Genomic DNA, 14,731 nt, shown 5'->3' with positions numbered 1-14,731 from the left:
TAAAAAAAAAAACCAACAACCAAACATCTAAAAAAGAAAAAAAAAAGTGTACTGATTTTTTTTTAATTTCCTGATAAGGCTTATATAAGGCCAGAAAATACTGCTGCTGAGAGGGGTGAAACCACAGCTAGCATCCATGCTCGCCTTCAGGGATGCCCCAGACCAAAGAACATAAGAAACAAAAGAAGAAACCCAAACAACAAAAAAGTACACTGGTACACTGGCTCTTTATGTCCTGATAGAAGCTGGTGTGTGTTCAGAAGCTGCTGCTGAGAAAGCCTAAACCAAGGCAAACATCTGCATCTGCTCTGGGTCTCAGGCATCTGTCAGATCAGGAAATACCCACACAGGGATGGGGGTAAAAACTAGAAGTGCCCTGGCCCTTTATGTCCAGGTGGATGCCAGTGGGAAAAAAGCTGTTGACGCCCAGAAAGCCAAAACCCAGGCTAGTGTTCTTGCTGGCCCCTCAGGGATACCCCAGACCACCTCAAACCTCAGCACCAACTTTTGAAGGACCAGGTTTCTCTGCCTGCCCTGGTCCCAGCCAGCTGCTTCCTGAATCCAGACCACATTTCCGTAGCCACAGCTGTTTCCACAGTGCTGCTGTGGGGCTGGGGAACAGTGGATGGTCACGGTTTGTGCTTTCACTTACAAAAGCTGAACTGTCAGCAGCCTCTGGCTTTCTCTGGCACTACTGCAGTGTTCTTGATGTCCACTCTGGTTCCAGAGTTACCACCTAGTTAATCCCAATCTTTTCCCAGCTGATTCCTTTTTCTAGTGGAGGAAGCATCTGTAAAACTTTCTACTCCACCATCTTGTGCCTGTGCAGTCCCCACAGTACTAGCTTTTTACGATGAGTAATTTTTCTTATTCCTTGGTTTTCTGCAAATTATTGAAAGAGTCTTTAATGTCCAAGGAGTTTTCATGCATGGAGAGGAACACTCACTGCTACTTTTAATGCTCCACTTAATAAACACATAGTTAAATAAATACAACTTTAAAGAATAAATTTTTCTTAAACATTTAAACATTTACTACAAACATTACTAAATAAGGTCCCTGAAATAACTTAAACTAAAATTACAAATTTAAAAGCATTCTTTAGAACACTTCTGCCACAAATAGTAGACAAAACTTACATCAAGTATTAAGTATTATTACTACACTTTACACTTAAACTTATCCTAAAACAAAAAGCATGGCTGTAGTTCATGTCGTCATTTTTTCTGCACTTCATTATTTTCACTCCTTCCTGATTACACTATTATTTATTTTGATGCCATCTCAGGGTAATGATAATCTTCCAGTCTCAAATGAATTGGAATACCTTTGCAGAGCAGCAAGTATACAGGATCTCGGTTATAGACCAATTGATTCTTTTTTTAAATTATTAAAACTCCAGCCCCCAGGTCATAATGTTGTTTCCTATTTATAGTTAAACTTTGCTCATTACATCAAGACTTTTTAAGTTTGCATCTTTCCTTTAGATTGTAGGTTTTTGTTACATGGTGCTCTCTCTGAGAGCATTAATAAGAAAGTTTCATAAAGGAAGACATTCCAGGGCATACTAAGTGAGGAAAAAGGCAAGTTGCAGCACATTATTTATAGTCTGCTACTTCTGTGTAAGAAGTTGGAGTGGGGATGGATACAGTGTATTTGTTTATATTTTTCAAAAAGAAACAATGAAAGGATAAATGTAAAAACTACTAAAATTGGTTACCTAGAGGGAGGGATGAAATAGGGAGGATGAAAGGGACTGGAATGCAAAAATATATCTCTGAATATTCATTTTATTGCTTGACTTTGCTGCCACGTAATGTTATACATATATAATAGAGAAAGTATAATTATATCAAAGAGAAAAAATAACCATAGACATACAAAAGAGAAGTCTTTTAGGTGGCAAAAGAACTTATTATTTTTACTGAATATCCCTGTTAGGACAAGTACGTCTTAAGGATGAAAAAAGAACCGCATAATTTTCTTAAACTGCATTCAATAGTCTTATTATTAGTGGTCCTATGATACTGTTATTCTGAGACCATTACATTTATATTGTAGGATATAGCTAATAAACAATTATGTTAATGTATATAAAAATCAAGATTCCATAAAAGAGAGTCAACTACACCATGTGTACCTCTTGATGCAATGCAATAGGAACAAAATACCCTTTAAGTATTCTTATCACAAAACACACACACACACACACACACACACACACACACACACACAAACCTGGACCCAATCAAGCCTCTAGATTTAACTACCCGCTTGCAGGAAAAAAAAGAAACAGAGTAAGTCAACTGACAACACAGGAAACAATATCAGAATGTGGTCTATTTTATAGGACAAAGATCTGTTTTCTTTAATAAATAAGTGACATGGAAAAAAATAAGAAAGGAGAAATTTTGAGACATTAGATACATACAACTAAGCACAATGCGTGTACCCTGTTTGAATTCTGATTTGAACAGGCATATGTAAAAAGACATTTTTGAGACAATTTAGGAAATCTGAATACATATTGGGTATTAGAGATGATGTGCTGGTTTGGATATATGTCCCCCAAAACGCCATGTTCTTTGATGCAATCTTGTGGGGGCAGATGTATTTAGTCTTGATTAGGTTGGAACCTTTGGATTAGGTTGTTTCCATGGAGAAGTGACCCACCCAACTGTAGTTGATAACTCTGATTAGATCATTTTCATGGAAGTGCGGCCCCGCTCATTCAGTGTGGGTCTTGATTAGTTTACTAGAGCCATATATAAGAGCTCAGACAGAAGGAGCTTGCTGCTGCAGCTTACAGAGACATTTTGAAGAAGGCCATTGAAAGCTGACACAGACATTTTGGAGAACACCGTTTTGAAACGCAACCTGGGAGCAGGCAGACGCCAGCCATGTGCCTTCCCAGCTAATGGAGGTTTTCCAGATGCCAATGGCCTTTCTCCAGTGAAAGTATCCTATTGCTGATGCCTTACCTTGGACACTTTATGGCCTCAAGACTGTAACTTCATAACCAAATAAACCCCCTTTAAAAAGCCAATCCATTTCTGGTATTTTGCATAATGGCAGCATTAGCAAACCAGAACAGATGATATTAAGGAATCGTTGCTAATTTTAGTACTTAAGACAATGCATTATGTTTATGTTCTCTAAAAAATGCCATTTCCTGTCAGAGGTGACATAATACAATTTCTGGGATTTGCTTTCAAATTATTGTTTAAGATGAAGAATGGGAGATCATTATAGCATGCTCTCTAATTTTGTGTTATGGTTAAATTTTCCATAATAAACAGATTTTTTTAATGTTACATAGGCTTTTTATATAACATCTGGAGATTTCATTTCCTAAAAAATGAGAATCAAGTCTGCCACATTATTTCCTCCTTACAACACAGTCGTTGATTCCTTCATTTTGGAACACACTATCAAGTGGTCTTTTTTACCTCTTATTATTATACAGTTCCTACATTTTCAGGAACTATTTGGTTTACTCACAGTCTCCTATACTCACCCTTCTCTGCTAATACAAACAGAAGCAAGCACATACATATACTCCATAGACAGACATATACAGGCAGTCCTTACTTCACGTGGTAGTAGGGGACTAAAAAATGCAAGATGAAGCTGTGCAAAGCAATCTTAAGAACCAATGGGACAAATTACAAAAGTTGATAACCTTTAAAAATTTTGTCAAAACATTAAAAATTATCTTGCTGGCAGTTAAAACTGTATAGGAAAATGACAAAAAAGAAAACTAATATTTATTTAGTACACTGTAACACTGAGGATTAAAGTGTTTTGTTTCTTTGTTAAAAACTTATTTTTTTTCTGAGAGTGAAGAAAAAAATGAATTAATCTAGAGCCAACCTAAGTTGACCCTATAACTGAACAACCTCAGGGAGCAGGGAGATTTAAATTTTCATCACTAACCTTAACAAATATTTTCCTCATTGCTCTTACAAAGTCACATTTAGTTTCTATTTTTTCTAACTTTTGATATGTAGTGGGAATCTTTTCCATGCCTTGGCAAACCGTCATACTAAGTTGGATCATCTTCCAACGTTTTATCTTTTGCTCTTTCAACATTATGGAACATCTCCGAGAATTGTTTTCTAATAAAACTTTAGGTTTGAGGTAGCTATGCTATCTCTTGGAATTCTATGGAGTTTTTAAAAAGATTCTTATAGGCTTCTAGCTAGACATTGGATACAATCTGACCTTATATTTTATAATATCCTTTTTAAAATATTGACAATGAGATTTATTTCTGTAGATCAGTAGTTTCCAAAAATTTCAGCACCCTTTGCAATGGTGTTCAAGCTTTTTTCAAGTGAAATCATACTCAAAGTAGAACTAGAGAGTAGGTGTGGGGTGGAGGACCTAGAGTTTTATGCACTGGGGCTCCCCTCTCCCCTACTCAGCTCCTGAGGTTGCTCCCAAATTTCTTCAAGAACATATTTTGCAGATATCTCTATTCCATTATAGCTCAAAGGCCTGTAGTTGATAAGGTACAGTTGTTAAGATACCACACACCATGATGCCGAGCAGGTAAAAAATTGGACACGTGGTTATTCCCAGTATATTTGTATTTCAGAAATTTTATAGATTGGCAACCTGTCCCTCTATATCTGTTTCTCTGTTTCATACTTCTGATTAGGATTCAGTGTTTCTCTCCACCCACTCTTCTTAATGGATGCTTCAGATTGTTCTTGCTTTCCTGCACCCATCTTGACTGTAGTTCTGACTCCCCTGTCCATACCCAACTTCACCAGCAACTCCCAAGACTTGTCCTGGCTTGCACTGACACCAGTCCTGATATCACATGGTCCCAGGCACATCTTATTTGCATTGCTATTTCTTTCCTTGTGTGACTTTGCTGTTCTCACAGTTTTGCTACTTTAGCTTTTCTTAGACATCGTTTCTGTTTTAAAAGTCTCCTTGTCCTCTTCATAGGATCAAAAACAGCTGCTGGAGCTGTTTGTTCCTTTCAGTAACAATCAGGTCTGGCTTTCAAATTACCTCTTACAAATGCTTTGGCCATGTCTTCACGAGCATCATTCCCTATATCCTTATCTGAGAAGGCAGATTCGGAGTAAACAGAAGGGGGGTGGAATACACAAAGAAGCAGATTAGAAAGGAAAGAAAATCATCACTTAAAGTTTTCCATAACGCCATTTTTATCATATGAAGATGCATGAGAGAAGGAAAAGGAGAGAGAGTAGGAGAACAGGGAAATTTTAGGGAAAGATTTTATGAGAAAGAAGGAGAACAAATGTCTGTCTAAATGCTGTTTGGAAGGTTAAGGAGATTACTATGAGTGTGGCTGTGTGTGTGTGTGTGTGTGTGTGTGTGTGTGTGTGTGTGAAACAGAGAGAGGGAGAGAGAGGTTCCCTTACTTATCTGGGTGGCCTCCAACTCCAAAATATTCTGATATCACATCTTCCGTAAAATCTAAAATCTATTAGGAAATTCCATCAAAATTTAAGACGTATATTTTAGAGACGTTAGTTACTAATAATTACCAGCTGATCATCCAGTCCAAAAAGTTGTTCCAAATAAGTTTCAGATAATCTCTGAATTTTTGGTTTCATTGATGGATCAATGCACATATCCCTATAATAAAACAATAAAATACAGTAAACAAAATTAATTACATTTCATAGCATTTAGTTCCAAATGTGCTTGTGCTTACTGTCTAATTCAGTGATTCTAGTGGGTGGAGTGTAAAGGAGGGGAAGAAAGAGAAGTATGTCAGAATCACCAAAGACTTTTCAAACTACCGTCCAAGATTTTGCTGTGCCCCCAAGGAGGGTCCATCAGCTTTTCCTCACCCCCAACTTGAAATAAACTGCCCCATGATTAAATGTTACTGGTGACAGCATGCTACATTTCTCAAGTTGAGAACCAGTGGGCAAAATGTTCATGTTTAATCCTTTAGGGCTTAAAAGCCTACAAAGCCTCCACAAGAAAAGAAAACTACAGACTAATATCTCTTATGGATATAGATGGAAAAATCCTCAACAAAATACTAGCAACCAAATCCAACAGCATATTAAAAGGACTCTCTGCTATTACCAAGTGGGATTTACTGCAGAAATGCAAGGGTGATTCAATCAGTGTAATACACCACATTAATAGATAAAGGGGAAAAAATACATGATCATTTCAATTGATGCAGGAAAAAGAACTTAACAAAATCCTATACCTTTTCATGATAAAACACTCAGAAAACTAGAAAAGAAGATAATTCCCTCAACATGATAAAGGGCAATTACTTTTTAAAAACACAGCTAACACTATACTCAGTAGTGAAGACTGAAAGCTTTCCACTGAAGCTCAGAAAGAAGACAAGGATGACTACTTTCACCCTTGCTATTCAACATTGTACTAGAAGTCAGTGCAATTAAACCAGAAAAGAAAAGGAGGCATCCAAATTGGAAACAAAGTAAAGGCACATCTGCAGATGACATGACCCCATATTTAGAAAATCCTAAAGAATCCACACACAAAACACTGCTGGAGCTAATAAATGAATACAGCAAAGTTGCAGTGTGCAAGATCAACATGCAAATATCAGTTGTGTTTCTATACACGAGCAATAAACAATCCAAAAAGGTAATTAAGAAAACAATTCCACTTACAAGAGCATCCAAAAGAAAAAAACTACCTAGGAATAAATTTACCCATGGAGGTGAAAGACCTATATAATAAAAAATATAAAACATTACTGAAAGAAACTACAGAAGACCTAAATAAATAGAAAGACATTCTGTGTTCATGGGTAGGAAGACTTAATATAGTTAAGATGGTAATACTAACCAAAACAATCTGCAGATTCAATAAAAACTATCAAAATTTCAATGGCCTTTTTTTTTTTTTTTTGCAGAAATGGAAAAGCTGATCCTCAAATTCATATGGCAAAGGATCACAAATAGCGAAACAATCTTGAAAAATAAGAACAAAGTTGGCAGACTCACTTCCTGATTTCAAAATTTAGTACAAAGCTAACAGTAATCAAAACAGTGTGGTACTTCTTGGAGAGCACAGGTCTTCCACCCCTTTGCTCAGGAAAAGTGTTACCACCCCAGTTTTCTCATATGCCTGGGAGACTGCGGAGAGTCTGGCCACCACCCCAGTATTTGACAAGGAAGGAGCCTAGAGTCTGGCCCCATCCTGATGCTTGATGATGATGGAACCTTCACCCCAGTATTCAGGGAGAGCACAGCTGCTGTGCAAGCACTTGGAAAGGGTGAGGCTGACACCCCATCAAGCCCAGATGACAAAACATCATTCTATAAGTGACTCTGAGAACTTGAAATATAATGGAGTATGCCCTGCAGGGTTTCGGAATTGTTTGGGACCTGTGACCTCAGTTTCCTTCCAATTTCTTCCTATAGGAATGGAAATGTTTATCCTATGACTGTCTGTCCACTGTATACTGAAAGCAGATAACTTGTCCTCTAGGTTTCACAGATCCAAAGACTGAGGGGAATTGTGCCCCAGGACAAACCACATCTATAACTGATTTTGATGAGACTTTGTATTTAGTATTGTTACTGAAATGACTTAAGGCTTTTGGGATATGGTGATAGAAGGAACATATTTTGCATAGAGAAATAATATGTTTGGGGAGGGGTCCAGAAGATGGAGTATGGTGGTTTGAAATTGTTATGTACCCCCAGAAAAGCAAATTTTTAAAGTTAATCTATTCCTGTGGGTGTGAACCCATTGTAAGTAGGATCTTTTGATAAGGCTACCTCAGTTAAGGTGTGACCCACCACATTCAGGATGGGTCTTAATTCTCTTACTGGAGTCCTTTATAAATGGGATGAAGAGAGTGAGAGAGAGAAAGCTACAGAATCAAGAATCTTAAATCAACAAAACCCAGAAGAGAGGGGAGAGACCAGCAGATGCCACCATGTGCCTTGCCATGTGGCAGAAGAGCTAGGATCACCGGCAGCTGGTCTTTGGGAAGAAAACATTGCCTTGGTGATGCCTTGATTTGGACATTTTTCTAAGCTTCAAAACTGTAAGCTTGTAAGCTAAAAATTCCCATTGTTAAAGAAAAAAAATAGTATGGTAACTGGCAATAAGGACAGACATACAGAAAAGTGGAATAGAGTTGAGAGTCCAGAAATTAACCCATACATCTATCATCAACTGATTTTTGACAAGGGTGCCAAGACTATTCACAGGGTAAAAACTGTCTGTTCAACAAATAGTACTGGGAAAAGTGGATATTCCCATGCAAAAGTATAAAGTTGGATCCCCACCCAATGCCATATACAAAAAATAACTTTAAATGGATCAATGACCTAACTATAAGTGCTAGAACCATACAACTCTTAGAAGAAAACATAGTGGAATATCTTCATGACCTGGAATTCGACAATGGACTTTTAAATATGATACCAAAAGCATGAGCAACAAAAGAAAAAATAGACAAATTAGACTTCATTAAAATTAAAAACTTTTGTGTTTCAAAGGATATTATCAAGAAAGTGAAAAGACAACCTATAAAATAGGGGAAAATATTGGAAAATCATATATCTGATTATGCTCTAGAATCCAGGATACGTAAAGAACTTTTACAACTCAATAACAAAAAGACAAACAACACAATGGAAAAAAATGGGCAAAGGACTTGAATAGACATTTTTCCGAAGAAGGTAAACAAATGGTCAAGGAGCACAAAAAAAAAAGATGCTTAATATCATTACTCAGAAGGGAAATGTGAATCAAACCCACAACAAGGTACCATTTCACACCCCTATAATGACCATAATGAAAAAAACTGAAATTAGCAAGTGTTAGAGAAGATGTGGAGAAATTGAAACTCTTGTACAGTGTTAATGGGAATGGAAAATGGTGCAGCCACTGTGGACAATGGTTTAGTGGGTCTTCGAAAAGTTGAGCATACAACTCAGAAATTCTAGTCCTAGTTACGTATTGCAAAGAAGTGAAAATAGGTATTCAAACATATGCACGTACACACATATTCATAGCTGCAACTCTTCACAACAGACAAAAGGTGGAATCAACCCAAATGTCCACCAATGGATGAATGGATAAACAAATTTTGGTATATACATACAATGGAACATTATTATTCAGCCATGAAAAGAAGCAAAGTACAAGCTACAATGTGAATGAACCCTGAAACATTATGCTAAGTGAAAAGCCAGACACAAAGGTAACATATTGCATGATTCCACTTATATGAAATGTTCAGAATAGGTAAATACATAGAACAGAAAGTAGATTGGTGATTGCCAGGGGCTAAGGAGAGGGGAAATGGAGAAACCTGCTTAATGGGTACAGGGTTTCCTTTTGGGGTAATGAAAATGTTTTAGAACTAAATAGAGGTGATAGTTGCACAACATTGTGAATATACTAATGCCACTGAATTGTCAATTTAAAATGTTTAGTTTTATGTTATATGAATTTCAGCTCAAAAAAAAAAGAAAAAAAGCCTGTGGAGGAATTCTTTAACAATCTGGAGATTGGAAGCATTCATTGGCAAGACCTTTTTTTGATACTATACAATGAGCATTTGTAATAAATAAAATATTTACCTATCATATATCAAAACAATACACACCAAAGAAGACTTTCGAGTCCAGTTTCCATTATAACCTTCAGTTTTTCTTCCAAATATCCCAAAGGATCCTCAGGACATGTAACAAGCAGACCACATAACAGAGCCTGAAAAAAACGAAATGGAATAAATGTTGCTGAATCTGCATGTTCTTATTAAGCAGTAGATAGCCTTTCTTTCATTCTTCAAAAGTTTAAAAAGTCAAAGAATGTAGCAGCTTTTATGTAAACATATTCTATGGATACTTCTCTGTATTGTCTTAATATTTTGCTAGTCAAATAAAAATGCAGTTTAACATCATTTATAACAATAAAAGAGTTAGTCACTGTACAGTGCTTTGGATTATGTCAGAAGTTCTTAATAGTCAATTTGAAGACACTAGTTGTGATGCTCTAGATAACAATGTCTACCCTTTTTAAGTATGAGGAACCTCTTTGAAAGCCCCAAAAATCACTGACTCAACCAATGAAGTCAGAAAACCTATAATCACAATCTACAGTGAATTCAAGAAGTCTTTTTAAAAATGCATTTTTATCTTACCATTCACAACACCTGCAGACCATATATTCAAAAAATTGTAGCACAGTATACATAGGTGGGAAACAAATGACTTAATGGATCTAAGTTCATTTTTATGTTGCCAAACTCTGCAGATCAGAAAACTACTTTTCCTAAAAAATTATCCTGCAGAAGTCAAATCAAGTTGAGAGGATAAGAGTCTGGAATGTTAATAAAGGCATATGGAACCAGCAAAGTTGAAATGGTCATTTTTTGCATAAAAAATCTCACTGGTCATCTTCCCATTTTGGACAGAATAAAACACCATAAGGTCCAATATGTTAATATTTAGTGTGAATCCCAGATAGTACATAACTACATGTCAATTTGACATCATAGTCAATGAATCAATAGTTTTGTTTTTCTGCTCAATGAAAATAAAAATTACAAAACCATTAACTTGGTCTTTATTATAAGCAGAAATGAAATAAGCAAACCTTCCCACAAGATGAATGTTTGACTCTTAAAAACATTAAACAGGGCTTTATTACTGTTAGCTTTCTTAGTAAAAACTTAAACAATCAAGGACAAAAAGATCACAACATAATTATCTGGACTGTCTTTCTCAAGCTTGTAAACTTACATGACAATTGTGTAATCTTCTCTAACCTCAGTTACCAATATTTCTCAATTATTCTGAAAGATGCTCTGGTTACATCTTTCTCAGAGGACACAGAGGTTGCACATGTATCTTTATATAAAGGATAACCATGTATTTGTCCAGGATTGTTGCTTCCACTCCTTTCCACCACTGCCTGTAGTTCAAGGGGCAAGAGAATGCAGCGGGTAGAAGGCATTGGGTTTAAATCTTGGATCTGTAATCTCCCAGTGTGCAAACTTTGACAAGTTACTTCTCTATTCCTCTGTTAACTTCACTATAAAATGGAATCATAAAGCTACATATGCCATGGGTTATTGTGATAATTAAATGAATTAATATATGTAAAGTACTTAGAATGGTGCCTAGCACAAAATAGGCACTCAGTAGATAATGATAGCAAGCCATCCAATTATTTTTGACCATTCCAGGGCTAAGTATAACCTCCATTAGAGGAAAACACTGGCACAAAGAGAAATTAAAAATATTCACTTATACCATTCAAAGGCCAGTGTGATCAGAGAGAGAGGGAGAGTGACTTTATATCAAGTCTAATGGAAGAGGTTAAGACAAATACATGTGAGGGGAAATGCATAGAAGAGAGAACTTCAAATACAAATAGTAGATAGTAACTATTAAAATTATGGGTAGATACACAAAACCAGATGTAAGAAACTTAAGAAAGCAAGTCTTGTTTTTTAACTTTTTCAATATTGGATAAACATAGTAAAATATGCTAAGGGTCTAATTAATAATATAAAAAACTATTGCTTCAAGAGTGCAAAGAAAAAAAAAGTGATTATCAAATGTCTGTTGGAGAGGCTTCCAAATGGCAAGGAGAGGGGAGGGGGCTTACAGGAGGGGAAATAGCAAGAGCAAAAGCCCCAAGGGCACAGACCAGTTTGGCTGGAGTAAGGGATTAATGTAAGAGAACAGCAGATGGGGTCACTCTGTGAAGAATCCAGAATTTCATACGGGGGCGTAGGACTGTGTCCTCTTCTAGAGCCAACGGGTCACTCACGACCAAACCCCGGCAGGATCCATCACAGGGCCACAGATCGCAGATTGGATTCCAAGATCCCACTAGGAAGGACGTCTAGGAATTCTATTCTCATTTCTGGATTTCACAGATGAGGCAAAGAAGAGCCAGATGATTTACAGAGCCAGTAGGTTACTGAAACACAAACCCAGGTTCCTCCACTGCCCATATGAGGCACTCACACGAAATTGTGCATACCTGTATCTTCCTCCACATCTTGAGGGTTTTTCATCACAGGCTGGACAAGTGTGCAACAGAGGCCTCTGCAAGGCCAGGGCAAGACTGGTTCTGATACCTGCTGGATTGTGCTTGTTTCAATGGGGAGGTGTTTTCAGCTACCTAGTCCCTAGAGAAGTGAACTGTTACTGGAGAAATAGAAAACCATATGCTTTGTGTTTATTTAAGTGTCCCGTGGATTCACCTTAGAGACTGCATCTGTGAATTGGCTGGATGGGCTGAGGAAACTCAGGATAGCTAACTTCACTCATGAGTACCGACACCATGTTCCCGCCTTCTCATCCCCAAGGTTCAGCAAAATTAACTAGTTCCTACTCTCTTAAATCAGAAGGGTGGTCTCTTCACATCATCAACAATTTCTGATTCTTGCACCTCTGACAAATATGTGCAGCTCATAGCCCCTTAAGAAATACCCAAGAATGGAGACTATTTGACTTAGAAATAAATGCAATACTATAAAAATGCAAACCAGAAACTTCATCTTGAAAGAAAGCATAAAAATGATCTGTGAAAATCATGATTTCTAACTTAAATGCGCCCTCTGCAGGGCAGATCCAGTTTTGTAAACTCCTTTAATCTTTCATACAAATTCAACTGAAATCTAAGCTAATAATTTTAAACTTACTTTTTTGCCCAAGATACAAATACTCAGTGTGGCTACTTAATTTCTTAGATGCTCTCTCCACAGTATGTAGGCCACCTTTCGTCCCTATGGGGCAGGTCTTGTCTGTCTGTGGACACTGTGTTGACTTCTGCCTAGTAGACATTTGAAGGAGAAATGCAGATTTCTAAGTACTTTTGATGACACAGTGTCTGAAATGCTACCAACAGAGCTTCAGTGTTTTGGGCTTCTATCTTAATAATTTCTTTTAAAGACAATCAATGAAAACAATGAGAGTGACAGATCAGAAGGCAATAGTATTCCTACAACTCTGTCTAGGTGCAGTCCCAGTGTAACTCCATGTAGATGATTTTTTTTTAAACTTTTCATCTTTAAAATATATTTTCCTGAACCTTAAAGCAATTTAAAGAGAGTAAATATTTTATTGAGTGGATTTCCAAGCACTCGATCATTTAGTTAATTTATTTCAAGTCTGAAGTTAAAATTCAAAAATTACTTGACTCAGAGATTAAAAAAAAATTTAAAAAAAAGCTTTCCTAATTCTATGTGTATATCTTTTCCTTAACAATACAGCTAGGTGCATGAAGGTCATAGTAGTTACTGAGGGTCTATGAGGGACCAGATTAGCTTCCTGCATGAGAAGGGATAATATCTTCTCAGGGTCAAAATGTTACAAAGCTGATGATGTGAGCCTTAAAGGAGGATATTTTTCCCCAGCAGAACCATGATGACCGATGACAGTCGTTTCAAAAAAAATTTCTTTTTAATCAGGAAAAAATCTTAAAAAAAGAAAAAAAACTCATGAGAATACCAAAATGAGTTTTCTTGGATGTGAGGGCAAAGGGAAAAGGCGGAAATGGATCCCAGTCTTCCTCCCCACTGCCCTTTCTCCTCCTATACAGCAGGCCCCATGGAGTCCTTAAAACCCTGTGATTCTGCAGAAAAAAAAGATGGGAATCTATATGCAATTAGCCCCAGAAAAGGCCTGAATAGAAGCTGAACCAGAGTGAGAGGGTTTTATGAAGGTGCAGGCTGGGATGGGGCTTTCAGGGTGGCCCATGATGGAAACAGAGCATCTGGGAGACCTCAGCTGTGAGGCCAGAAGCAAGAGGACTCATCCTGGGGAGCCCAAACACTGGCTTGCAACCAGGCCACCCAGCTGGCTAGCCTATATGAGAAGCCAGAGCTTTACAGCAGCAAATGCTGGTACACTTCCTGTGCTTTCGTTTATTCCTTTCTAATTCTACATCAGTAAAGTTCATTCAAATATGCTACAGGGAAGCAAAAAAGGAGGCATTTTTTTCTACACTTGGGCCTTTTAATTATTTCATTTAAACACATGAACATTTTAAAAAATTATAAAAATGGTATATGCTCATTGTAATTTGGAAAAATCAGAAAAAAGTACAAAAAAATAAATTAAAAATCAACCATCATCCTGACAATCCGAAATAAACTCTGATAAGAATTTAGTTTTCAGTCTTTCCTCCACACATATTTTCTTTTTTTACAAAATTGGGATCATAGTATATATAGCTTTGTATCTCTCTTATTTTCTGGCTAAACATTATATTGTGACCATTGTTCATGTCATATATAGTTTTGTATCTCCTTTTTTGGCTAAACATTACATTTTGAATATTTTTTCATGTCACTAAAAATTCTTCAAAAGCATCATGTATTGCGAGTGGTTGATAGCACTGTAAAAAATGTACCATAAATATTTAATAATCCTAAGTGGTTGGCCATTTAGGTTGTTTTTAACTTATTCCCATTATAAAAAATATAATGTACATATCATTAATTAACACTACTACACAGAGAACTGTATATATCTTCATTTCTTATTATTCCCTAGGATAGAGATCTGTAAGAACGTAGAATCAAAAGGTATATTTTGAAGATCTTCTTACATATTCCAAAATTGTTGTTCAAAAGATGTTATCAATTTACACTCTCCTCAGCAGCCAATTAGAGTGTTCATTTCACCTCACCCTTGCCAATCCTCAGTATCTTCAAACACTTGCAGCTGTCTTTAGCCCCAATCAGCAAATATGTGCTGATTGAATGGTC

General features: G+C 36.7%; 1 protein-coding gene across 1 annotated transcript in view; it reads right to left on the bottom strand.

The window, feature by feature from the left end:
• The window catches only part of FBXL13 (F-box and leucine rich repeat protein 13), a 316,890-nt gene that overhangs the window by 281,409 nt on the left and 20,750 nt on the right, over window positions 1–14,731 (bottom strand). Inside the window, exons 2-3 of the mRNA XM_037836473.1 lie at window positions 9,608–9,711; window positions 5,529–5,619 (exon numbers count right to left, since the gene is read on the bottom strand). Of these exons, the coding sequence (XP_037692401.1) occupies window positions 5,529–5,619; window positions 9,608–9,711 (195 nt within the window). The remainder of the gene's footprint in view (window positions 1–5,528; window positions 5,620–9,607; window positions 9,712–14,731) is intronic.

Source organism: Choloepus didactylus, chromosome 5 (assembly GCF_015220235.1).
Source record: "Choloepus didactylus isolate mChoDid1 chromosome 5, mChoDid1.pri, whole genome shotgun sequence".
NCBI lineage: Eukaryota > Metazoa > Chordata > Mammalia > Pilosa > Megalonychidae > Choloepus > Choloepus didactylus.
This window is presented reverse-complemented; position numbering and strand designations above follow the sequence as displayed.